Source organism: Anoplopoma fimbria, chromosome 24 (assembly GCF_027596085.1).
Source record: "Anoplopoma fimbria isolate UVic2021 breed Golden Eagle Sablefish chromosome 24, Afim_UVic_2022, whole genome shotgun sequence".
NCBI lineage: Eukaryota > Metazoa > Chordata > Actinopteri > Perciformes > Anoplopomatidae > Anoplopoma > Anoplopoma fimbria.
This window is the reverse complement of record NC_072472.1, coordinates 9,090,373-9,112,355: the sequence shown is the minus strand read 5'-3', so window position 1 is coordinate 9,112,355 and position 21,983 is coordinate 9,090,373. Positions and strand designations below refer to the sequence as shown.

The 21,983-nt window shown below is 38.9% G+C and overlaps 1 protein-coding gene across 2 annotated transcripts in view; it reads right to left on the bottom strand.

The window, feature by feature from the left end:
- Nucleotides 1-224: 224 nt before the first annotated feature.
- Nucleotides 225-21,983, bottom strand: part of gabrg2 (gamma-aminobutyric acid type A receptor subunit gamma2) — a 53,810-nt gene continuing 32,051 nt past the window's right edge. The window contains exons 7-9 of one of the 2 annotated variants that reach the window (XM_054625343.1): nucleotides 13,703-13,855; nucleotides 11,104-11,309; nucleotides 225-4,377 (exon numbers count right to left, since the gene is read on the bottom strand). In XM_054625343.1, the coding sequence (XP_054481318.1) occupies nucleotides 4,345-4,377; nucleotides 11,104-11,309; nucleotides 13,703-13,855 (392 nt within the window). In that variant the 3' untranslated portion in view covers nucleotides 225-4,344. Of the gene's footprint in view, nucleotides 4,378-5,439; nucleotides 5,817-11,103; nucleotides 11,310-13,702; nucleotides 13,856-21,983 lie in introns of those variants that run through there. The other variant, XM_054625342.1, reaches the window with a different exon arrangement.

Here is a 21,983-nt window from a genome sequence, read left to right as displayed (position 1 = left end):
TGTCAAAATACAATTTCTTTTCCTAATTAGTTTATGCATTCTTGAGTTATGGACATAATTTGTTTTGTGAGATCACACTGACCTTTGACCACTAAATTATTATTAATTCTAGAAATTCCTTCGAGACTTTCCTTAGATTTTGCATTCACGAGAATGGAACAGATGTATTGACAACCCGAAAAACATCACGAGGCAGAATGATTAAAGTATATTTAATAGCAGTATATTCATATTCTGGATATCTCATTGCGCAGAATGATGAAAACATGAGGGTGAAGTCTTCAAAAGTAAGCCATGTGCAGGCTTCATAATTCATGTGGTTCTCCCTGCGATCCTAGCTCTGTCGCTGAAGAGCCTGTACCTCAGCTGATGAAAGGGCTCTGACAGCTCTGTGCTGTGGTACATTGCAGACGGTTGTATAATAATCAGAGGGATTCACATGGCTGTCCTTTGCAGCTGCCACACTGCCCAGTGGAGGGAGAGGTGCCAGCACAGGGTTCCATCAGCCAACTGCCGCTCTGGTTCGAGTGCACTTTCCTGGAAGGAAGAGAGTCACTGGACAGGACTAGAACAGTGTGTGCTATTCCAACATTAAAACAGTCCTCTTAAATGAAAACATTCTTCCGGTAGAGTTAAGTCATGCCAAACAAATGTGCTGAGCTGTTTCCATCAAACAGAGCAGATTACTCAGTGACATGTTTTGAAATGATGCTACAAAAGTTCACAATAGAAGTTACACACAAGCCCGAATATTACACCGTAGGATCCAACACATATAACATCTACCATCTGCTTCCTCAAAACTTGTGGTGGCTGTAGGTGTGATTGTTATCTCAGCCTTAATAAACATAATGTTTCAATGTTGACAGGAAATCAAGATGAGTGACAAGTGGTAAAGTGTAAATTTGGCCAACTGACGAGGAGGGAGGGATCTTTTAAATGTGTTTTGTTCCCACAAGGGCAAAATCAATCCTTTTTGGACAATTTTGCAGACATAGCTATTAAAATGTTTCAACATGTCAGCTTAATTAATAACATGTAATTAAAATAAATGACCCCTTGACCCCTTTGTAAAAAGACAATGAAATTGGATAAATGTGTTTATCGTAGTCTTTTTCAATAACTTGTTGCCTGAGAATAGGTTCAAGTATAAAGTTTGTAAATGGCCATGTAGTTGCTCAGGGTGTAAATACTATATTCTGCTATTTTTGTGAATCTTAGTATCCGTACCAGTTTATTGCTTTGTGCATCCGAGATGCACGCAGCGAGGAGTCAGCAGGCTGTCACTAGCAGTATAAAAAAGGCAATAGAATGTTTTTTGAAAAAGTGTGAGTCACGGCAACCACGAGAGGTCCTTGAACATGCAGCCATGACTGGCAACCAAAATGTAATAAGATAAGCTGTGGACAGACACAGAGGTGCTCACTTACTCACGCACAAACGGAGATAATGACATACCAGTGGGAGATAATGACATGGTAGCAATCTCTAAGTTTGTTAATTCCCCCCCCCCATTAGTTGAACTGTATAGTCATATTGCTCCACAACCAGCTGTTTTCCTGAAAAAAAAAAGAAAGATGTTTTTAGTGTAATTGTGCAAGAAATGTCAGCTACTAAGAAATCGGAGTTCTTGAGTATTTGTCCAAAAAATGGTGGAAAGGAACACTTTCAACATACCCTCTAAACTTTTCACATTGTTGTATTTAAACACCTGTGCTAGGCCGCAAAAGCTAAAATCATTAAGTGACCCATCTGAATGATCCCGTCCCCCAGATTTTGAGCCATTGGACTAAACTGCCAAACTGTTGTAAATATTACTGTACTTTTACTCAAGTAGGATTTTGAATGCTGGAAATATACTTGCATGTCTGTGCATAGTGTCACATATATTTTTTTAAACTATAGCATACTACTAAACTATTGCTACCACAAGTAAAAGTACACATACAGTAATCCATAATAATGATGAACCTATGCCAGTGATAAATGCAACCATTTTATTGTAAAATTCCACAGCTATGTGCCATTCCCTTATGAAAAGGATTTTTTCCAGTACATGTATAGTATATAATGCAAACCCTAACAGAATTGATCAGTGCCCCCCCTTTTTTTTTTTTTTTTTTTTTTTTTTTTTACAATACTCAACATACATAGATGACAAACAACTAACATAATGTATGTATGAGGATCATATGAAATAAATGTTGCTGTTGGATTCCTTTGAGCTCTGTAATTCCAGTGTGTATTATTTTCATCTCTTTGACAAAATACATAACAATAGAATATATCTACATGTGTGGTTCACATAATATGTCTCATTTGTGGGTCCCAAAGTAAATCAAATCATTTTTTTCAAAAAGAGGTACAATGAAATAAAAGTCCATGTGAATGCAGGCAAAGGACTGAACCCAGATAATACAGTGCTTGAATTAGTCCCAATTCTTTAAACATATCCAACATGCACACAACTGAATATACACCATACCTCCCATATGCCTTTATAGCTCTGCATTTACAGTAAAGTGGACAGAAACATAATAAACACATTATAAACAAGCTTTTACTATCATCAAAATAATAAAATGGCAAAGAGTATGCTAGTTTTTTGGGCCACTGTAATGCAAACACATGCTTGGTTATTTAAAAACCAGCATACTGATAAAGTCAGATTCAGTCGGAATGAAAAATGTCTTCCTGTTAGCCTTGATACAATGATTAGTTTTTATTGGTCTGGTCAACATTCAAAAAAATTGTCTGGTTGCTTTTGGATCAATACCATATCAATAACTATCAAAAAAACATACAAAAAAAGAGGAAATATGGTGTGGCCAACATTTGCTGCATAGCATTTCTTACAAGAAACGCACACTTTTAGCATATTTTTTTTCTTCAAGGCAGTAAAAGTGGATTCACAAATGATAATATTGTCGGATATTCTCTATTGCATGTGTGTCAGTTTGGCACTTTAGAAGATATAATCACTCTTTTACACTTTATACTACAGAACATTGATGATGACCATTCTACATCGGTATTGACACACTTACGTCCCTAAAAGATGTGCACACTGAAGACAGACTACTAAGTGGCAGCTTTGTGACAAAACAGGGCCACCATCAAATACATGAGGGAAAGAACTTCAGTAAATATGAGATAATCTGGTAAAGTCATATGTTAAATTCCTCACTGATGCTTCATTAAAGGTGGCAAATACCAAGACCAATGAAAACCCTTGTGGAGGTGGAAAAAGTGGATATAATCAATAGTCACTTTGACAAGCAAATGTTCTTCTTCTGGTGGCTTGGGAACTGTTTTTTGTGTTTTTTTTTCCCCCGTGAAAATACTACTCAGAAGCTGCACAAAAAGTAATGTTGCAACTCACTAATTCAACAGATATAACAGTTTGACAGGCCTTTGTGAGAGTAGTGTACATCGATCACAACATAGATAACACAAGATAAATAAGCTCAAGCTTCATTGACACATTAAACAAAAATGTTTCTTTGATATAATGACAGCATTCTGTGTTTCTTTTCAGGGGCTATATGAACATAAAATACATTTATTTCAATAAAATAAATAAATAAATACCATTAACGAATAAATAAATAAATACCCCATTACCCCAAAGTATTCTACATGGTCAGTCCAGCATAATACAATAAGTCTAATATACTGTATGATGATATACTGTATGCTGAAATTCCAAAATATATACCCTTTTACAAAATCCCAAGGGCTGGACAAGTGTTTTCTTCCGGTCATAATTTATGTACATAAACAATGTGATATACACCCACTCCTTGTGAGTTAACAAATTATACTGAAGCACCATCTCCATTTGTTGCATACCGGTGTCTATCACAATTGTAATCCATTAGTGGTTGTAATTCATGTGCGTTACATGTTATCATACACAACATTTACAATTCAGATGCTTTCGATGTGTTCCCCCCTCTCTTCACACGCAACACATTATAGCCTTCAAGCTAATTTTATTCTGAAAATGTCAAAACAAATACAAAAATAATTAGAATTCCATCTAGCAAGTGAATCAATTTCCTCACTATGTAATAATTTACATTCTCAAAGTGTTTCTCCTAAAATAGATCAGATATGAAATGCTTAATAATAAAGTTTACACATCCCTTCTCAAATCTTTTTTTGTACGTATTAAGCTCTTAAGTCTATTTGATTTGTTTGTTTTGTTTTGTTGCTCAACTTAGAAGATATGACACATAGAATGAATCATGTCCCACTGCAGGGATTTCAAAATACCCAACAGCTGTCTGTATTGACATTCACATTAAAGTGAAGATAAGTTTGAATTTCTCTGTTTGAAACTCACTTACCGGTTCCATTGTTGCAGCTTTCACACTGGTAATGTAAAGGACAAAGAATGATTATTTTTTTAAACAAAGAATTTCTTGTTTTAGTACAGTTTCTCTTGTAAAAGCTTGCATAACCAAAATACAACAGCAGTGTGTCATTATGTAAATGCACACTTTTAACAGCAAATGGAGGGGAGGACGAGAGGTCAGTGTTGTCTATACTGTAAGCTAATAGCTGTGAGGAAAATGAATAAACCAGTTGTCTGACCTGAAATTCTGGGCCGATCCTCCTACCTGTATGCAAAGATGATTCCTAAACTGAAAAGGATAAACCGGGCACATTTTTATCATTTAATTTTCCAATTTTCCTAGAAAATAGTTTAATTAAATCTTAAATGTTAATCAACAGTGTTAATTTTTTTTTATTTTTTCCATAGCCAACAACAGAAGACCATAAAAGATGTTGATTTTTGGCCTGAAAGGTGCATGCAATATATGTAAACCACTATGTAATAGTAAAATATATACAGTGTCTTTACAGTTGAGCATTTTCCATGAACAGCAACATCTCTCCGTCTCTGACCGCACATGAAAAATGCAATGTTTAATTGTGACAATACCTAAGGTAAATAAATGAAAAATGAATTAGCATCACAGTCAAACATAGCTCTATTAAAGTGCTTCAGGTTTATGTTTTAGTATTTTAGGTGAAAAGGAAAAGTGAAAAGGAATGATAAGACATAAATAATGTCATTTAGTTTTTTTTTTGATGGGCTTTTGATGGGAATGAATTGCTATTCATTTCAGTTGTTTTCTATGGCAGTAATGCATGTCTTAAAATAAAGCAATTAGTAGAAGTCCCATTGCGAAGAAATGAAGGAATTCGAAGAAATTCCAAATAAAAAGTCCAAAATCATATCATAAAACCAGAAACCAAACTTACATGTCTTCTTGATTGCTCACCCAATCAACGATTCACCTCCTCGTACCAGTTAAATGTAATGCTACAACATTTGCAATGTCTGGTAAGTTCTCGAATAAAACGGCTAAAATTTCAAGAGATTAAGACTAAGGAATTAAAGGAAACGCTTTAAATCAAATCGGTTGCTATTTCAGTGGGTCCCTTCCTTCACAATGTCCCTTGCTGGCACAGAGCATATGTAGAATGTAATGAGCTATATGATAAGACTGGATACACCCCCAGGCCTAGAGATAGAGATAGGAGACCCAGTAGACCAGGTTGAAAAGACCAAATGCAGTAGGGAAGAAGATGCGTGCATATGAGTCTATTTTGGCGATACGGATGTGCAACCTGCCGTGCCGCCAGGCTCCGGAGCGGCAGTCTTCGAAACAGCAGAAGAAGCTTGTGCAATCCTTCCCGTCCAGACACTCATACCCATACTCTTCATCTCGCTCCTGCATGTGGGTGGCGTTGTTCATCTGAATGGCTGTGGCCGAGCGGGGACGGATGTCTACTGTGGGTGTCTGCTTTTAACAGGACAAAAATGCCACGGTTAGCCATCAGAGCCCCAGAGTGCCATAATTGAGAACTCACTGACATAACAGGGGACCTAATTTGAGCTGCCATTTCCTGTCTCCCGCTTCAATTTCTGTCATTAGTCAGCCAAATGTAATTTGCACCTTCAATTTGCCAATGGACCCATTTAATGGCAGAAAATACAAATTGAGCCATAACTACCACCTGTAGTTGTAATTAGAGAGGCTTATAGTGGCAAAGGGTCAGTCGTCCCTGTGGAACCCATAATGCAAATTACACATTTGGGGTGGCGACTGAAGCAGCCATAATATTTTTAGTACAGTAGCCCATATTGCTTTACTTGGCAGCTATACTGTATAAAGCTGTATTTCTAATTGTTTTTTTTATTATGCTCTGCGCAACATTTAAAGGTCAATACGAAATTCAGAGCATATCTAGTTCCTCCGCATGGCTCTCGACATGACAACGGCTGAGCCAGCGGCTTGCAGCTAATGGTGTTGAGAGCACTAAAAGTGCATACATCAACAGCCGAGAGAGCTAACAGTGTTCACCTGAGGGGGAACCAGAGGGGAGGCGCTAGGCTTCCATGACGATGACGTAGGTCGGGACAGCGTGATCTTCTAGAACTGCCGCATAAGTAGAATGTAGAGCGGCAGCCGGGAGTTAACCAGTCGGCTACACTCACACGCACTTAAAAGCCCGTGTGGCAGCACTGCTATGTAAACCAAGCACAAAGTAACCCGGAATACTGAAGAGCGCGACTTCATTCTATGGTCCGGTCATACGGAGAGTTGTTTGACGCTATATCAATGTTCTGAATATCGTATAAAAACCTTTAAAAATGCATGAAAACGCTGTAGCAAACGGATGACTGTGCGTCACATGTTCTAAGCACTTCTTTTAAATGTTTTGAATGCCCAGTGACTCAACACAATGTCATAATTTGGACATGTATGGATGTTGTAAGTATTTTTTTTCTGAAATGCATTTATAAGATATGTAGTAAATGGCTTATGATACATCATTAAGCTTAGCTTAGGGAGGAGCATGTGTTGGCAGATGTGTGATACACAGCTCAATATATCTCCAGCCCACTCTTTCTGTCACTAAATGGGTTGAAACAAACCTCCTTTTCAAATTGTGCTCACCGCTGGAGGGCATGTGCCTTGTATTTGTGAAGATTCCTAAAATAGGACATCAGTGAGTCTGTGGCCCTGTCATTCTAAAGGAGACAATTGGTATTCAAACAGACTGCTTTCATCAGCTTTTATCTGGAAATACCATGCCACCTTTCCACAAATTGGAATTCTGTCTGTTTGGCAGATTAAAAAGGCCCCCACATCCCCACCCCCTTTGGCAAAGGTTCCTTGACCTTGCTGACTAACTAAGGTGTCAAGCTCATCATTTTAAAAAAAGACACAGTGAGTGGAGCAAAGTTCAACTTCTAAGAATTTCACATCACCTCTTTCCCTTAAAAAAAATGCCAGGAGCTGTTATTTCCCTCATTATGTATTGTCTTTAAAAACATAGGAACAATGATTTTACTTGCACTCAAACTATGTTTTAGCATGTACTTATGCTCTGTGTTAATTATTTCTTTTTTAAATGCAACATAGATCACTAAACAGTAAATACTCCTTCTCCATTAATGTTTTGTCCCTATTTTAATGTTTCTACAATAGCCATGCTTGCTACAAAAAAAACAAATAAATCGGTCATTGCAGTTTTAGTTTGAATGTTAAATCATCTGTTAGCATGCATTCTAAAACAAGGTTAAAATACTTTAACCTGATTGAACTAATAGGTTCGTTCGAGATAAGCCAGTCCTGCACAGAATCAATCACCGGCGATCGCCGCACAATGCATGCCGGTTAGATTTGTCTCCGACTTGATCCCGACTTGCTCTGACGTCATGAACACGTGGGCAACGATAACCTCACGAGAGCCAGGCGGCTGCAGGTTTTAGAGCCAGGCGCCGCAGTTGCTCTCAACCGACTGCATGACCCAGTGCATGATGGGAAACGCCTGGCTGTCTCCTGATCAAAGATCTGATTGGCTCTTAGTTTTGACAACAAACACCACGTTTTGTAGAAAATTCTTATTTTCTGTGTAAATGTAAGATTTGACGCTAGATTGTTGGCTAGTGGACTCACGTTGTGCAATGATTTGGCTAATAAAAATATTAATTATTATTATTATTATCATAATATATAAGGTTATTTATTTAGTATCTGTAAATAAAGATATTTATTGAGAAAGCCTAATTCCAACTTGATGTCACCATATTTTCAGTCAGAGAACTGGAATGTGTGAAGCATCACAAAACCTTTTAAAAGGACAGCACAATTGTCACTGATGGACACGCCACATAACCCAAACGTAGTCTGAAACTCCAGGTGGCCTGCAAATGTAACAAACAGGGTGTAAACATTTCAATGACTTCCTGTGTTTTCATTGAAGACGGCTGAAAACTGTCCGACTTGATTGTAGTTTTTTTTCAACGCCCCCTGCTGCTGCCGCCTGCTGCTCTCGTCCACTTTCGAGGCGAGGCGCAGTCAACTCGAACGAACCTATTCATTCCCTACAACATCTCATCTTGCCCAGCACTAGTGCAAAAACCTGCGGTCCCTTTGAAAACTATATATAACCACAAACAAAACAACATTCGGGTTAGTTTTGCCATTTTTGTCCTTCTTCATGGACAGTATGTTGAGGTAATGAGGCGATTAGCAGAACAGGTTATGACTAAGTTCTCAAAGGGTATTGGTTGCACTGGAGGAAGCGCAGTGGAAGCTCAAGCAGAAGGAGCATTAACAGCATCCTGCCACATGGCCTGGTCAAGCTGGGCTGTGCTGTGTCGGTGTTAGCAACAAAAACAAATTAAAAACAACGACAGAGAAACAACACAGTGGCATTGGCAACTTTAACCGGCTGAAAGTAGACAACCTCTCAGGGAAGGCAAAAGGCAGAAACATTCAGGGTCATTGCTGGAGGATCTCTTGGTTATCCGACTTAAATTTAATATTGATGGTAGTGTTAAAATAAAGGTGGATTCTTCAGCAGTACATTTAGCCCCATGTGTAGGCTGAAAATCTAATTAATGTTACTGTAAAAATGATTCCTCCCAATAAAATATTGATGTGTACCACTATGTGGAAAAGCAGATCTAGTCTTGATTTGTGTGTGAGATTAATCTTAGATCAAGCTAGCTCCCACCCACCCTGGATGCTTTTTTGTGTATTTAAAAATTGACACGTGTTAATCTTCTGAATGGTCCTCCATTTCTAATTAGACTTAACAATGCAGGGGTTGTCTGTTTCAGTCTGTTAAGGCTCTGCTGACTCTGTAGGAAGCGTCAGGTTGAGAAGCCCAACAAACACACAGGTAGATTCACTGGCAGGAGAAGGGAAGGAACAGGAAGCTATTTGCAGCGGCTGCTAGATCACAGTGGTTACAACGACAACAAAGAGTGAAACAGGACAGAGGGAGCCAGAATGAGTCCACGCTGGGCCTGGACCAATACATTCCTCTGGACACTGGATGTGTGTGATGCTTGTGTTAATTTGAAAAACCCCATAAGTACGTCTTGCTGGCTGCCTCCGCACTGTGCACTGCAGAGCGCCCCTTTTTAATGTTATTTCTGATAAATATTAACTGATGAGGAGTACGGTAAGAATGCAGGTAGATAAAGAGGGAGTAAAGAGAGGCATATCTGCTGTAGAACAGACAGAAAAGCAGTGAGGTGCTGGGGGCTCAAAGAGCCAAAATGCAGCAGACACATGCAGTCAGACACAGGCAATATACCTTTGAGGAAAAGAGCCGGAGGAGCTTTTGTCCAGACAGGAAACAAAGAATATGTGGAATTGAAAGAGAGCAACAAACAAAAACAAAGAAGACATGTAAACAGAGAACAAAAAACATCAATAAAAAGAAAAGCAAACACGAGATAATGTGTGGAATTTACAATCAATTTACTGGCTAAGTCAAAATGGAAAGAGAAGAATTATACTGTAGAGAGACATACATGTTACGAACAGACAGAGAGGGAAATGCATGGGGGGATATATGTATTTCACAAGATTGTGACAGTAATCTAGAAGAAACTAAATAAACTGATAGAAGGACATCTGATGTCGAAAATCCCTATGCATCTTGCAAAGAAGATCCCAAGGAACCAACACCACTTACAAGTAGTAGGAGAAACTTTTGAAGTTCTTTATTTATATTACCTCAATTTCCTATTCTTTCCATGCTTTTAACAGTGTCGGAATATCAGATGAATTTCAGTCAAAGACCTTGTTTTCTTGCATACTTTCTTCTTCCTGTATCTTGCCAAGTCATGCAGAGAACCTAGAAAAACCCCTCTGAGATGGCAAACTGGCATGAGACCTTCCACTTCATTAGTCATTCATTCGTCCACAAAACGGTTAGAAACCTTAGTTACAGAGGCTGAAACTGGAGCGCCCCACTTTACCCAAAGTTCCAGTTCGATACTTCTGTTCACCCAAGCACAGAAAACTTACTGTAGAGGTTTAAGATTAAATATCTTTCAAATCCAATCCCAACCAAGCAGAAAAAATTACATTTCTACAAAAACGGATTTCAGTTAAACAACCATTTGTTCACTAAGAAGACTTCAAGTAGTTAATTTGTCTACTAATCACTTATTTCATGCAAAAATCTTCATTTCTATTCTAGCTGATTAAGTGCTAGTCTCGCTGTTGAGGGAAAAAATGTTCTCGGCATAAGTGCTCAGATATGTGGTGAGAACTCATGGCCCTTCAAACCAAGCTGCGCTGATCTCTTGAGGGATTTAAGGCTCACATCACATGCCTCCAATTCTCCAGTCATGTGACATGGGTCTAAATTACAACTGTGACAGATATGTGGCAGATTAGGAAAAGGTCTGAGCTGCTCGCCTCGCTCATTGAGTAATTTGTGTGGTGGCCCCTGGGAAAAGGCTCCCTTGCGAAAACACTGTTTATCTTTTTTTTTTTTTTTTTTTTTCAAGGCTTAATCCCTGTAGTGTAATACTGTGGGGGGTAGGACAGTGAGAGGGTCAGGAGAACTTTACATTTCACCTATATAAGAGGATACTGTAAAAAATGTATAGATATTACACAAAGATATAGTATATCAATTAAAAATATGTTGTGTTTAGCTACATTGAGAAATTTAGCAAACTTTCTCGGTCAGAAAATGAAACCTGAAGAATTTGTGATTAAAAAAAAAAAAAAAAAAATCACTTCAATGTATTTTAAAAGAGACGCTTACCGGGTTTTTCTTCTTCTTGTCCTTTTTGGCACTCGGCTTCCTGTTGCTGACAAAGTAGTGCAGTGTGCCGTACTCTATAAGTGCCGCGAAGACGAAGATGAAGCAGACTGACACAAACAGGTCCATGGCAGTCACATAGGAGACCTTTGGAAGGGATTTCCTGGCAATGGTACTCAGCGTGGTCATGGTCAGCACAGTGGTGATGCCTGGTAATAAATAAGGAGGTAACACAGAAAATGAGATATGCTCTAAATCTATACAAAACAGAAACGTGTACGTTCAATTATAATGGACTTTTTCGCACTGCCACATAGAGCTCAATGGTGTGCATCATATTTACACTCTGCATTCCTATTTAATCTAAAAAATGCTATACGATTTTGTTATTTGTTAAAAAGTAATCTCCCTGCATAACATGTTTTATATTGTGTCTTATCTGTTGCCATACTGTACAATGTAATATTGAAAAAAGGCAACACAACAGCTAGTTATAACATGAATACAATAATCTTGCAGTATTTAATGTGTTCGTAAATCTCTCATGAAGTTGAACATGATCTGCTTACAGTTCAGACATTTATTCAGGTGCATAAAGAAGAGTTAATAAGATAGTATTGCATTTGTCACCGAAACATTATTCTCCTCAAAATAGTTTCACAGTTGAAGGGAAGCTATAACGAACCAAAGTTCAAGTGGAGATCAAACTTGGGAAGCCTATTAAAAGACTCAATAAATATAGCCAATGGCTGTGTATGATGTAAACTTAAAGGGGAGAAAAAACAAAAATCACTGGAGAAATACAGTCTAATTAAAATGTTCACAGAGATGCATATCATAAACTCTATATGATGGAAGGTGTGATATTTATATGATGGTATTTGTTTTCCTAATGTAATGCTAGAGGTTTATTTTCTCCAACGATAACAAACTGTGAATTAAAATGAATGATAATTCTTAAAATAAAATAAAAAATCCTCTTTCATATATATCTGTATATGTATATATATATATATATATATATATATATATATATAATATATATATAGATATAAATATAGAACAGAGGATTAGTGTTTGCTGTTCAATAGCGAGCTCTTGCAGTTAGACGCCCATGAGGACGGAGTGAGCAGCTGTTTTACTGTCCCCTTGATCCACATACTTTACTGGTTTACGGTTTATCTGCCATTGACCATCACACTGACATACAACGTTCCTTTATCCACCATCTGTTAAACCCCTGGACCTTTTCACGCTCTTTCCGTCTCTAATGATGATGTTCTGTAGATGGAGACGGGTTGATGACACATGACCAGGAAATGCATTTCTAAGTATACCGATACAACATTATTATCAACAGCAGCATCATAACCCCCATTCATCAACAAACAAGAACCTACTATGAGTACCGACTCGCATATGGGAGATGATTCATGTTTAAAGCTATTGCCGACAGAAGGACATCATTCTAAGTCACGAATAACATTGAAGCAGTGCAAGTGAATTGATATATTTCTGGATGGCATTGAAGGATTAGGAATTATGTCATCTGCATTAATCCGCCTCCTAACCACCTGGCTTCCTGTACCTTCTGCAATATCTTTCAACGGAAATTAAAATCTTTGACTATTGGTACAATTTTAGCAGGGAATTAAAAGTGTTATTATTAAGACTGCACATCATGGCTGGAGCTGCTTAAGCAGGGGGAGAAAAAAAAAACCAACAACCTATTTTTAGAGAGATTAATGATGGGCAAAGTAACAATGCAAGTGAGGTGGAATGAGGGTTTATGGGTTTCTTCCTGCAGGGATTGTTTCACATTGAATTATGCTCGCTAATCATCTCATCACATTGACTTGAGGTCAGGATTTAGAGCCTTAAGGGGCCAAAAGGAAAGCTGACTAAGGAATATGTACACTCCATCATGAGTGAACTTCTGAAGATGTCCAATTGATGCCAAGGGCAAGTTCAAAAGCTGATAAATTTCCTTGAAGTCCTCACTCTTGCCCTCTTTTTTCATTCTGTCTCCATATTGCATTCAGTTAGGAGGCCACCTGCATTCTTATTGTGCTGAGGCGGCATCTCTGCAACTTCCCTGCCGTATTGCATAATTGATGCCTCATTAAGGCATGTATGAAAACATATGTGCCAGGATAGGCTCTTCTAATCAAGATGGACTAGATTTCCTAAGCAGCTGCCCTGTCTCAAAGTGGGAAAGAGGAGGAGGAGGAAGGATTGTGAAGGAAAGGCAAAATGAAAGGAGAGAAAGGCAGGAGAGAGGAAGCTTAGGCAGACTGCTTTTCAGTTTGAGGTGGTGTGTGACCACCACAGGGTTTTTGATGCGATTCACAGCAGAGAGTAATTAAGGCCAGGGTCGCTAATGAACCCCACTGGTGTTACTGAAGCATATGTGTGTTTGGGCCGAGCAGAATAACTACAAAAATGAAGTAAAGCAAAGACACTGTCAAGCCTTCATGAGCAGTTACAGAGGAGACGGATAAACGGCCCAAAATAAAATACTTTTTTCTTTTTTAACTGATGTAAAGCAATTGGTAAAAATCTTGCAGCAGAAAGATCTTTAAAGTTTTCTTTTTCCATTTACCCAATGATGTCCTTGCAGGTACCGCATCCTTGTTGATCCAGAATGAGACCCAGGAGAGGACAACGATCAGGGTGCATGGGATGTAGGTCTGAATGGTGAAGTAGCCCATTCTCCTGCTCAGGTCAAAGAAGACGGTCAGCACCACATAGTCTCCTGGAGAGGGAAAAATAACAGGAAAAAAGAAAGATAGAGTAAGTGCATTTGCAATGTGTGACAAAACAAAAAGGGCTATAAAGTGTCCATGTGGGATTTCATTTACTTTATTACTTAAGCACAGAAATTGTGACTAGTCTTGAGTATTAATTTCCACATCCATCCTAGAAGACAAGGACAAAATAATCAAACAGCGCCTTTCACTGATGAAAACTATGATTTAAATATTAGTAAGTATTATCTTAGTATGATAGGCTGTCATTGCATAAATCTCCAAGCATGGATTAAAGACATTTATATGTGTGGGCTGGTCAATATGTGATGTTGAGTAACCAAAATCTTCACAGCAAGTTTGCCCAAGGCAAGTGGTGATCTACAATTGAACTGAGAGTTCCAGAGAGCTAGAGCAAGACTTGCTTGGATACACACACTCACACATGAGCTCACACACATACACAGACACACGCACGCTCAAACACTCAAACAAACCTTCGGCTCCGGCCAGTAGTTAGCTGGACCATGAACCCTAACATCCAGCTGATGATGAGCCATCCCTGGGCTGGCTGTCTGTCTGACCCCAGCAGATGTTGGGTGTTAAGAGGTTGAGGTTAGCCGAGCCCAGATAGGCCTGACCCTGACAATATGGATCATCTGGCCTGCCTGTTTAAAATTCATGCTTACCACACGCAACCGCACCACACACGCTCACACAATGGGCTTTGAACACATTTGCGAAAAGAGTGAATTGAACCAGGACCAGACAGAAAGACAGGCATGGTACAAGAACAAACTCATCACACACACATATTCCAGTAGCGTACCTGCCAGCCTGATCAAGCGGCAGTGCTTGCCAATAGTTACTGTCCTCTTGAGCGGTGTAGCCGTGTACCTGTCTGTCAGTTTCCCTGGGTTTAATGGCAGTTCACTGCTGGCCTCCGGCTCAGTCAGTTGTCTGCTAATTGATTAACATCAGACTGTTAACGGTGTCGGAAACCTTCCCTGGCCTCTCGCTATGGCTTGCAACATGACTCTCTCTCAGCCATGTGTCTACAGTGTGTGTGTGTGTGTGTGTGTTTAAGCACCCACAGCCCATGGAACAGTCTCTGCAGCTGGGGGTTGAACAGCTGGCTAATAATTTTCCTCATGCGCACAACGCACACCGCAGTTTATTGAAAAACAGCCAACATCTGTGTATTTGTGTGTTAATGAGAAACAGAGAGGGGAAGAGATGAGACTGTCATCGTTTATTATGTCTGTGAAGACGTGTACTCTGTTTGTGAGTAAGTCCACGTAGTGTCTTGACAGGGACCAGGTCTGTGAGATTCATCCCACAATGCACCATTGATAGCATCATTAAACCAACCAAGTGCAATAACCTGAGCAGCAAAACCATAACTGTTCATATCACCATGTGTGTTTTCTGCTGATGCAGGCAGGTGCACGGCATATTACAGTGCGCCGCCTCGGTTTGTAGGAGTACAGGAGACACATGAAGGATGCTCTCAGGGGTCCCACAGCCCACTATTTTGTTTTTATTAACATTACATTAGCAGGGGCCCGAAAACCGAGACCCCTGACAGCTGAGAAACTGCCAGTTAATACACTATTTTCAGCTCAGTCAGCAGCATGAAGCCTCCTTCACGTTTCTTCGGACTCTTAATGATAATGGGATTGCCACCACAGGGGTGAGGTTGGCTGGAGAAAGACCCTCCTGCCTCATGCATCTCTAATGCTAGTTTCATTACGGAGCACAGCACTTGCCAGGAAGACACTTTTAGGAGGTGTTATTGACCGCTGCCCTCCATTCAGGCAGGCTGATCTATCTGTATCAGCCTGCCAGCCATTAAGCCTCTGTAATGCATCAGTTTGTTAATGTCTTCCTGATTCCACTCAATACAAAATGATTTCCAGTTCCCTCACTGGTTTAAGTGTCTGGCTGTTGTTCCATAACATTACTGAATGGGGAGCAGATAGTTTAGTGCTCCAGATAAACAGTCCCAAAACAATTAGTGGACATGCTAGATGTAGTTTATTTGTATTCGACTGCCTGTTTGAATGATTGTTAGAGTGTCAAATTCTTATCTGATTCTTCAATCCTTTAAATTATTCTTATATCAATGTTTGTGTTTGAAAAACAAGCATACAATCCCAGTTGAAAATGGGTGTAGTCTATGTGTGGGGCGGGTGGTGGTGTAGCAGCATGTGTTAATGTGCATTGCAAGACAGCGTTTTCCTTTTTTGACTGCTTTTGGGTGATGGGCGACCATGGGCGACGAGTGAAGCCCCGCATTGGGTGAAACAAAAGAGTATTTTGATGGTGTGAACTTTTATAATTCTGAATATAGGCAATCTATCTATATATAAAAACCATTTCTTGATATCAGGCAAGGAGAACCCTGCACCTATAAGAGAGGCCAAAGTTAGATAGTTCACAATTCTAGATTGTACATAGATATATATTTAGAAGTATCAGACCCATACGCCATGAAGTTTAAGCTCACCGGAGAATAAATATATATATTAATTATATTACACCTATGAGAGAAGTTTATGGAGCTGTCCCTTCATGTCTCCACTCTAGATCAGATCAACTTTATCCCCCATCATTGTTCCCTACGCATCACACTATGTCCCTAAATCTTCCAACACATAAATCATTTTCCTCGTTATTGTCGTTTGATTCATACAATAAAAATTATAAAAAGTTGAACCTGATTGTTATTACTCCAGACTCAACTTCATTTAACTCGTCCTCTCGAAAAAAAATGTTTACGTGTGTGCATTTCTTTCCAAGTTGCACTTTAACGTGCTGTAGGTCAAGTTAGATGGCGGTTCACACTTGTACGTACTCAACGCCTGTGTGTGTGGGATGAAAGGTCCCTGTTTATTTCTAATAAGACTACAGCTGTTATATCAAAGCATCCGTGCCTCCGTGCCTCAGTGCCTCCGTTCCTCCTAATGGGAGCCTCCAAACTAACCTCAGCTAGAACTCTCCATCTGTCAACGCCAGCAGATTAGGGCGCTATCTTCACAGGGCCAAAAAAAGCTCTCTTTTTCAAGGGTGTTACCACAAAGGTCAAACTGAACTTCTTTGGATCAACAACGAATATAAAGAAGCTGTCATACATGATGCAATGATTTCACAGCCTTTAGCATGTTTCCAACAACACCCACATCTCCTGTTCTGTCCTAAGTCCGTCATAATTGTCATCTCGACTTAATTTGCCGATTTCTTCAGTAACAAAAACACACTCAGAGTTCAGATCTCTGTCGAGGCCTCCCATTTGGCCTCTTTGCGTCTCCATTATGAAAAGTTAAAATGTCTCCAATCCTATCATCTTTTTCCGCTGTAATTACATGACTATCAGCTCAATCCGCTCTTTTGTGTTTATACTTCATGAATGAAAAATGCTGATGACAGCTGTGTGAAAAATCAACTATGCAGACAACAGCTCAAATCTATTGTTTGCATTAAGATATGGTTTGAAGTATTTTTATTAGGATCACACATTTCCTCGGCAAAAGCGATTTGCTACAAGCTGATGTAATCTACAAAAAAGCAATAAAAACTTGCCGGGGATGATCATTCATCAGAAATGTGTTGCTTTGTTGTTAAAAGCCGCAGAGACGACGCACTCAACAGAATTTAGACACACACACACACACACACACACACACACACACACACACACACACACACACACACACACACACACACACACACACACACACACACACACACACACACAGAGCAGGGGAATAAAGATCATTCTTCCAGTATGAGCCTTCTACTGAGGTGGAAATACACACAAAAAGTGAATGTTTTATTATTATTAGAATACAGATATTGTCAGAACATTCTGTATTTGACGGGAGAGTATTAAACCTGCGAGAGGGAATGCTGATCCAAATGTGGCTGTACATTATTGCAGAACAGCCACAGGGGAATTCATGGGAATGAAACATGGTAATTCAGGATTGCTGACCAGTATAAAAAAAAAAAATGGAAAAGAAAACTGTCACATAAGAATATCGTTCTGCTGGCAGCCAGGCTGTAAATTGGTGTGGATATGGATGGGCAGGGGAGACCTGAGGCACATGCTGGCCATCCAATGAAGGGAGACGAGCCAGACACATTGCAGGGCTGCTGACAGGCTGTCTTACTGAGCTCCTCTCCTGTCAAGGGTCAACCAAATCAGGGGTGACAGCGGATGCTATTGTGCATGTGTGCGTGTATGCAAGTGTGTCGGTGAGAAAGACAGGAGCTTTGCTAATGACCAGGGTTATGCCATGGCTGTTTGCCAGGGTCAACGATACCTACAGGGAATGTTAACGCACCACTTTCTGTGACATGACTAGAAGCTTAATGCCAGTGATTAACTAGATACTATGGTTTTGCATTTTGCCTCCACAGGCTTCTGCAGCTATTCCTGCCCTACAGCGGGTGGCCTAAGATGATGTCACGCCAAAAAAAGCACAGCATTGTTATGGTGACTAACTGCGGGAACAGAGCAGCATGATTAAACACCAGACAGGAGTCTGCAGAGTTTGATTGCCTTGTTGTTAACATTGTGTTGAATGTGACAGAGACTGATGATTATCCCTCTCACAGACACACTAATAGCTCTTAAATTATCGAGAGCAAGGCTGTGTATAGGATTTATGACTCGTAGTGAGAATCTGCCAAAAGGTTTTTTTGCTTATTATTATTTGAAGTGGAAAAGTTAGGAAAGCGTGTTTGAAATCTCGTATTTCTATGCAGCGGTAGGGTTGGGCAGTTGCCATTTTGTGGCCCAGATTTGATTGTGATTTAGTGGTGCGTATTACCAAACTAATTTGTTATCATTCTAATCATTACAAAGCATTTACCACGCAGACCATGGGACAGTTCTTCCCTCTGCTACAGCCGCTGATACCATCTAAAAATAAATGCCACCCTTACTGGTGCTACTTCTTATTTCAGGTCACAAACAAACATCTTGTTTATTTTTTTTTATCCTCACCTAAACTGTTTCACTTCTCTCCAGATATGATGAGACATGAGTCTGTTATCCGTGTTCCAGCTTACCTCGTCTAAAAATGGATTCATAATTTCTTATTCACAGCCACACACTGAGGAGAGATGCGATTCACACTCATTATATAAGCTCCAACTTCTAAAATTCAACTCTCACTCTCCTTTCTCCCCATGTTTAATATAGCACCTTTTTTTTTTTTTTTTTTTTGGTCTCACTTTCAGTTTGAACTATTTTGGCCAGGCGACAAGAATTATTCTCACCGAACAGTCACGGAAATTATTGCCAGACATTCTTGTGCTTATTTATAAAAAGGACAGATGAGCTGCAATTCAAACTAAATATAAAGCAAGGAGAGAAGAATGTGATGCTGTGCGTGATGCAGTGAAAGAAAACCAAAGATGAGAACACAAGACCAAAAGCTTTCCAGAGGCCTCGTGGTATGGGGATCCGTTCAGCTATGGTTTGTGTGCGTAAGAATTTTTTTTATGGACAACCTGAAAACAAAGATGGACGGATGACTTTACATGTTCAGACAGGCACTCAGAAGTAGATGGATGGACAATTGTTTGCCATTGTTCTCAGTAATATCTTGGACGTATGAATATCTTTTTCAGTGATTTTACATTTTAGCTTTCATTGTTCTACTCTAAACACCTGCTGCAGTATACTGACCGGGAAAAAAAAGCCTTCAGCAAAAAAGGATTGTTGCAGCAGGGACAGCAATTTGTTTGTAATAAATAGAAAAAGCATTGAGTAGTTAGCGTCAGTTGTAATAACCTCTGTGGCTGAAAAGCCAACAGAAAATGAAAAAGCAAGGATGTCAAAGCGCTGGGTGTAGTTTTTTTTGTTTTACTATTGAGTAATGATCTTGTGCAAAAACATTACAGCATTAACAATTCATCATAAAAAGTCTACAAGTACCTCCCACAGGCCCCTTTAAGAATTCAAACGACAGAGTATAAACTTTGTTATGTGATGATATGATGTCTCACAAAATTGTATTGTTAAAGGATATGATCTCATGCATTACAGACTCTGAAGATTTACGTCACTTTGCATTGCAGTTTTACATTGATTAGATTGGTTTTCACTCAACAGATACCTAGAGGAATCAGTTGACATTCACTATATCTCTACTGTAATGTCTACTTTAATGATTCATACATGCTGTCTGATAAAAAAAAAAGACGGGATATCTTCAAGACAATTTTTGAGTCCTAATGGCACGATGTATTGGTCTTTACAATGGCAACAATGTCATTTAATTCTAACTTTGATGGATTAGCTCAGACAAACACTGTATAAACTAAGACAATCAGGCCCCACTTCATTGCCAATGGCTTAGTGCTATTACAGATTAGAGTTCTGGATCCCTGGTTTCAAGCTTTGAAATCTAATTAATCATATTCAACACACTGAATGAATTGCCCAAAACTACAGCACTGATTTATTCCTGTGCATACTCACACTAAGTAGCATTTTCTTTTAAGTACCTCAATAATCACAAAGCTAGGCCAAAAAAGCACTCCCAGGAAAACACGTGCACACTTAAAGAAATTGATATTTTCAGTGCAGTTAGCCCTATATGCCAATGTGCACTTTGTGCTTAACGTCATACATGCTAACAATGCATCCCTTCATACAGACTCATGAACAGTTTCATTGAAGGTAACACATTTCCAAGTCCAAGTTTAGATGACATGGAATTGAATTTAACTATAACATTTGCCAGACGTACTGGAAACATGAAGCCTCTCATACAATAGAGTATCTGTGACATTCATGTAGCGTAATATGCACAGATATAATATAATATTGATTCTAAGTTCTCTTTGTTTATTTGTATTTATAGGTTCCCTAGAATTCAGGTGATGTGCTGCACATTGCCATTATGATTAATGGGAAACACATTCTGCTTTAATTGCAATACTGAGGTTTATACTCATCTTCCATGTATTAACTAGTCCGACACAAGATGTTCCAGAACTCTCTCGTTATTTCTGAAAGCTAATTACTTTGAAACCTTGGGTTGCAGAATATTATGCGAGGCCAATAAACTGAGTGAGAAGAGTATCTAGGACTAAACCTCACAACAATTAATCTAGCAATGAGGTTTTGGCCCAGGAACAATTGCTCCACAGAGTGGCATCAACTTTGAACGCTTTTAGCCTCTGAACCAGCTCTGTCTGTCTCAGGGTACGAAGAAGAGACTGTTAAAGTTCATTTTGTGTGTGCACGCAGATGCAGCGGGACAAATATAAACTCCATTTAGGCTGTTGTAATAGCTAGTTCAATGTAGGATTTCTAAAGTGACCCATTCTGCACATCTATCAAAAAAGATTAGCCCTCTTGTTTCACATTACAATAGCGCTGTTAAGAGCTACGCACTAGCTAATATATAAACACTCTTGCTGTTCACGTACTTGTGTATTGTTTTTACCCCTAAGTATAAGTTATGCTTTTAGGCTTGGACTATATGTTTAAGTGGTGGAGTTTAACTGAGAACATCAAATACTATATTACGTACAAATGTAATGTACCTGAATTTTACTGCTACTTTATACTGCACTGCACTTACCTACATTTATTTGAAAGCTATAGTTACTTGATACTTCGCAGGTATTTTACATATAACATATAGATCAGTTAATAAAATATAATGCATTGTTCTGAATCATATTTCCAAAAGTATCAACATTTGTTAAATCAGCTCTGGCTCAACTCTCTACAACATTAAAATATGGTTCATAAATTAAGCGACAAGTAAAATATAAACAACAATATACCATATGTAATAATAACATAACTATAGGAAAGGAGCAATTCTGCATAATTGGTATTTTTACTTCTGTATAAACTTATCTGATAATACCTCCCTACTTTTACTTGTAGTGCTTTAGTTAAATGTTTAGGACGGACTTGTTAATGTACATATTGGACATAATGGTACAGAGTTTAAGGTACTAACAATTACTTACATCATCAATTAATCTGTCCCTTTATTTTCTCAATTAATTGTTTGGTGGATCAAATTTCAGAAAGTAGTGGAAAATGACTACCACAATTCTGCAGAGCTCATTGTGACAAATATGCGTTGCATTTCTTGTCAG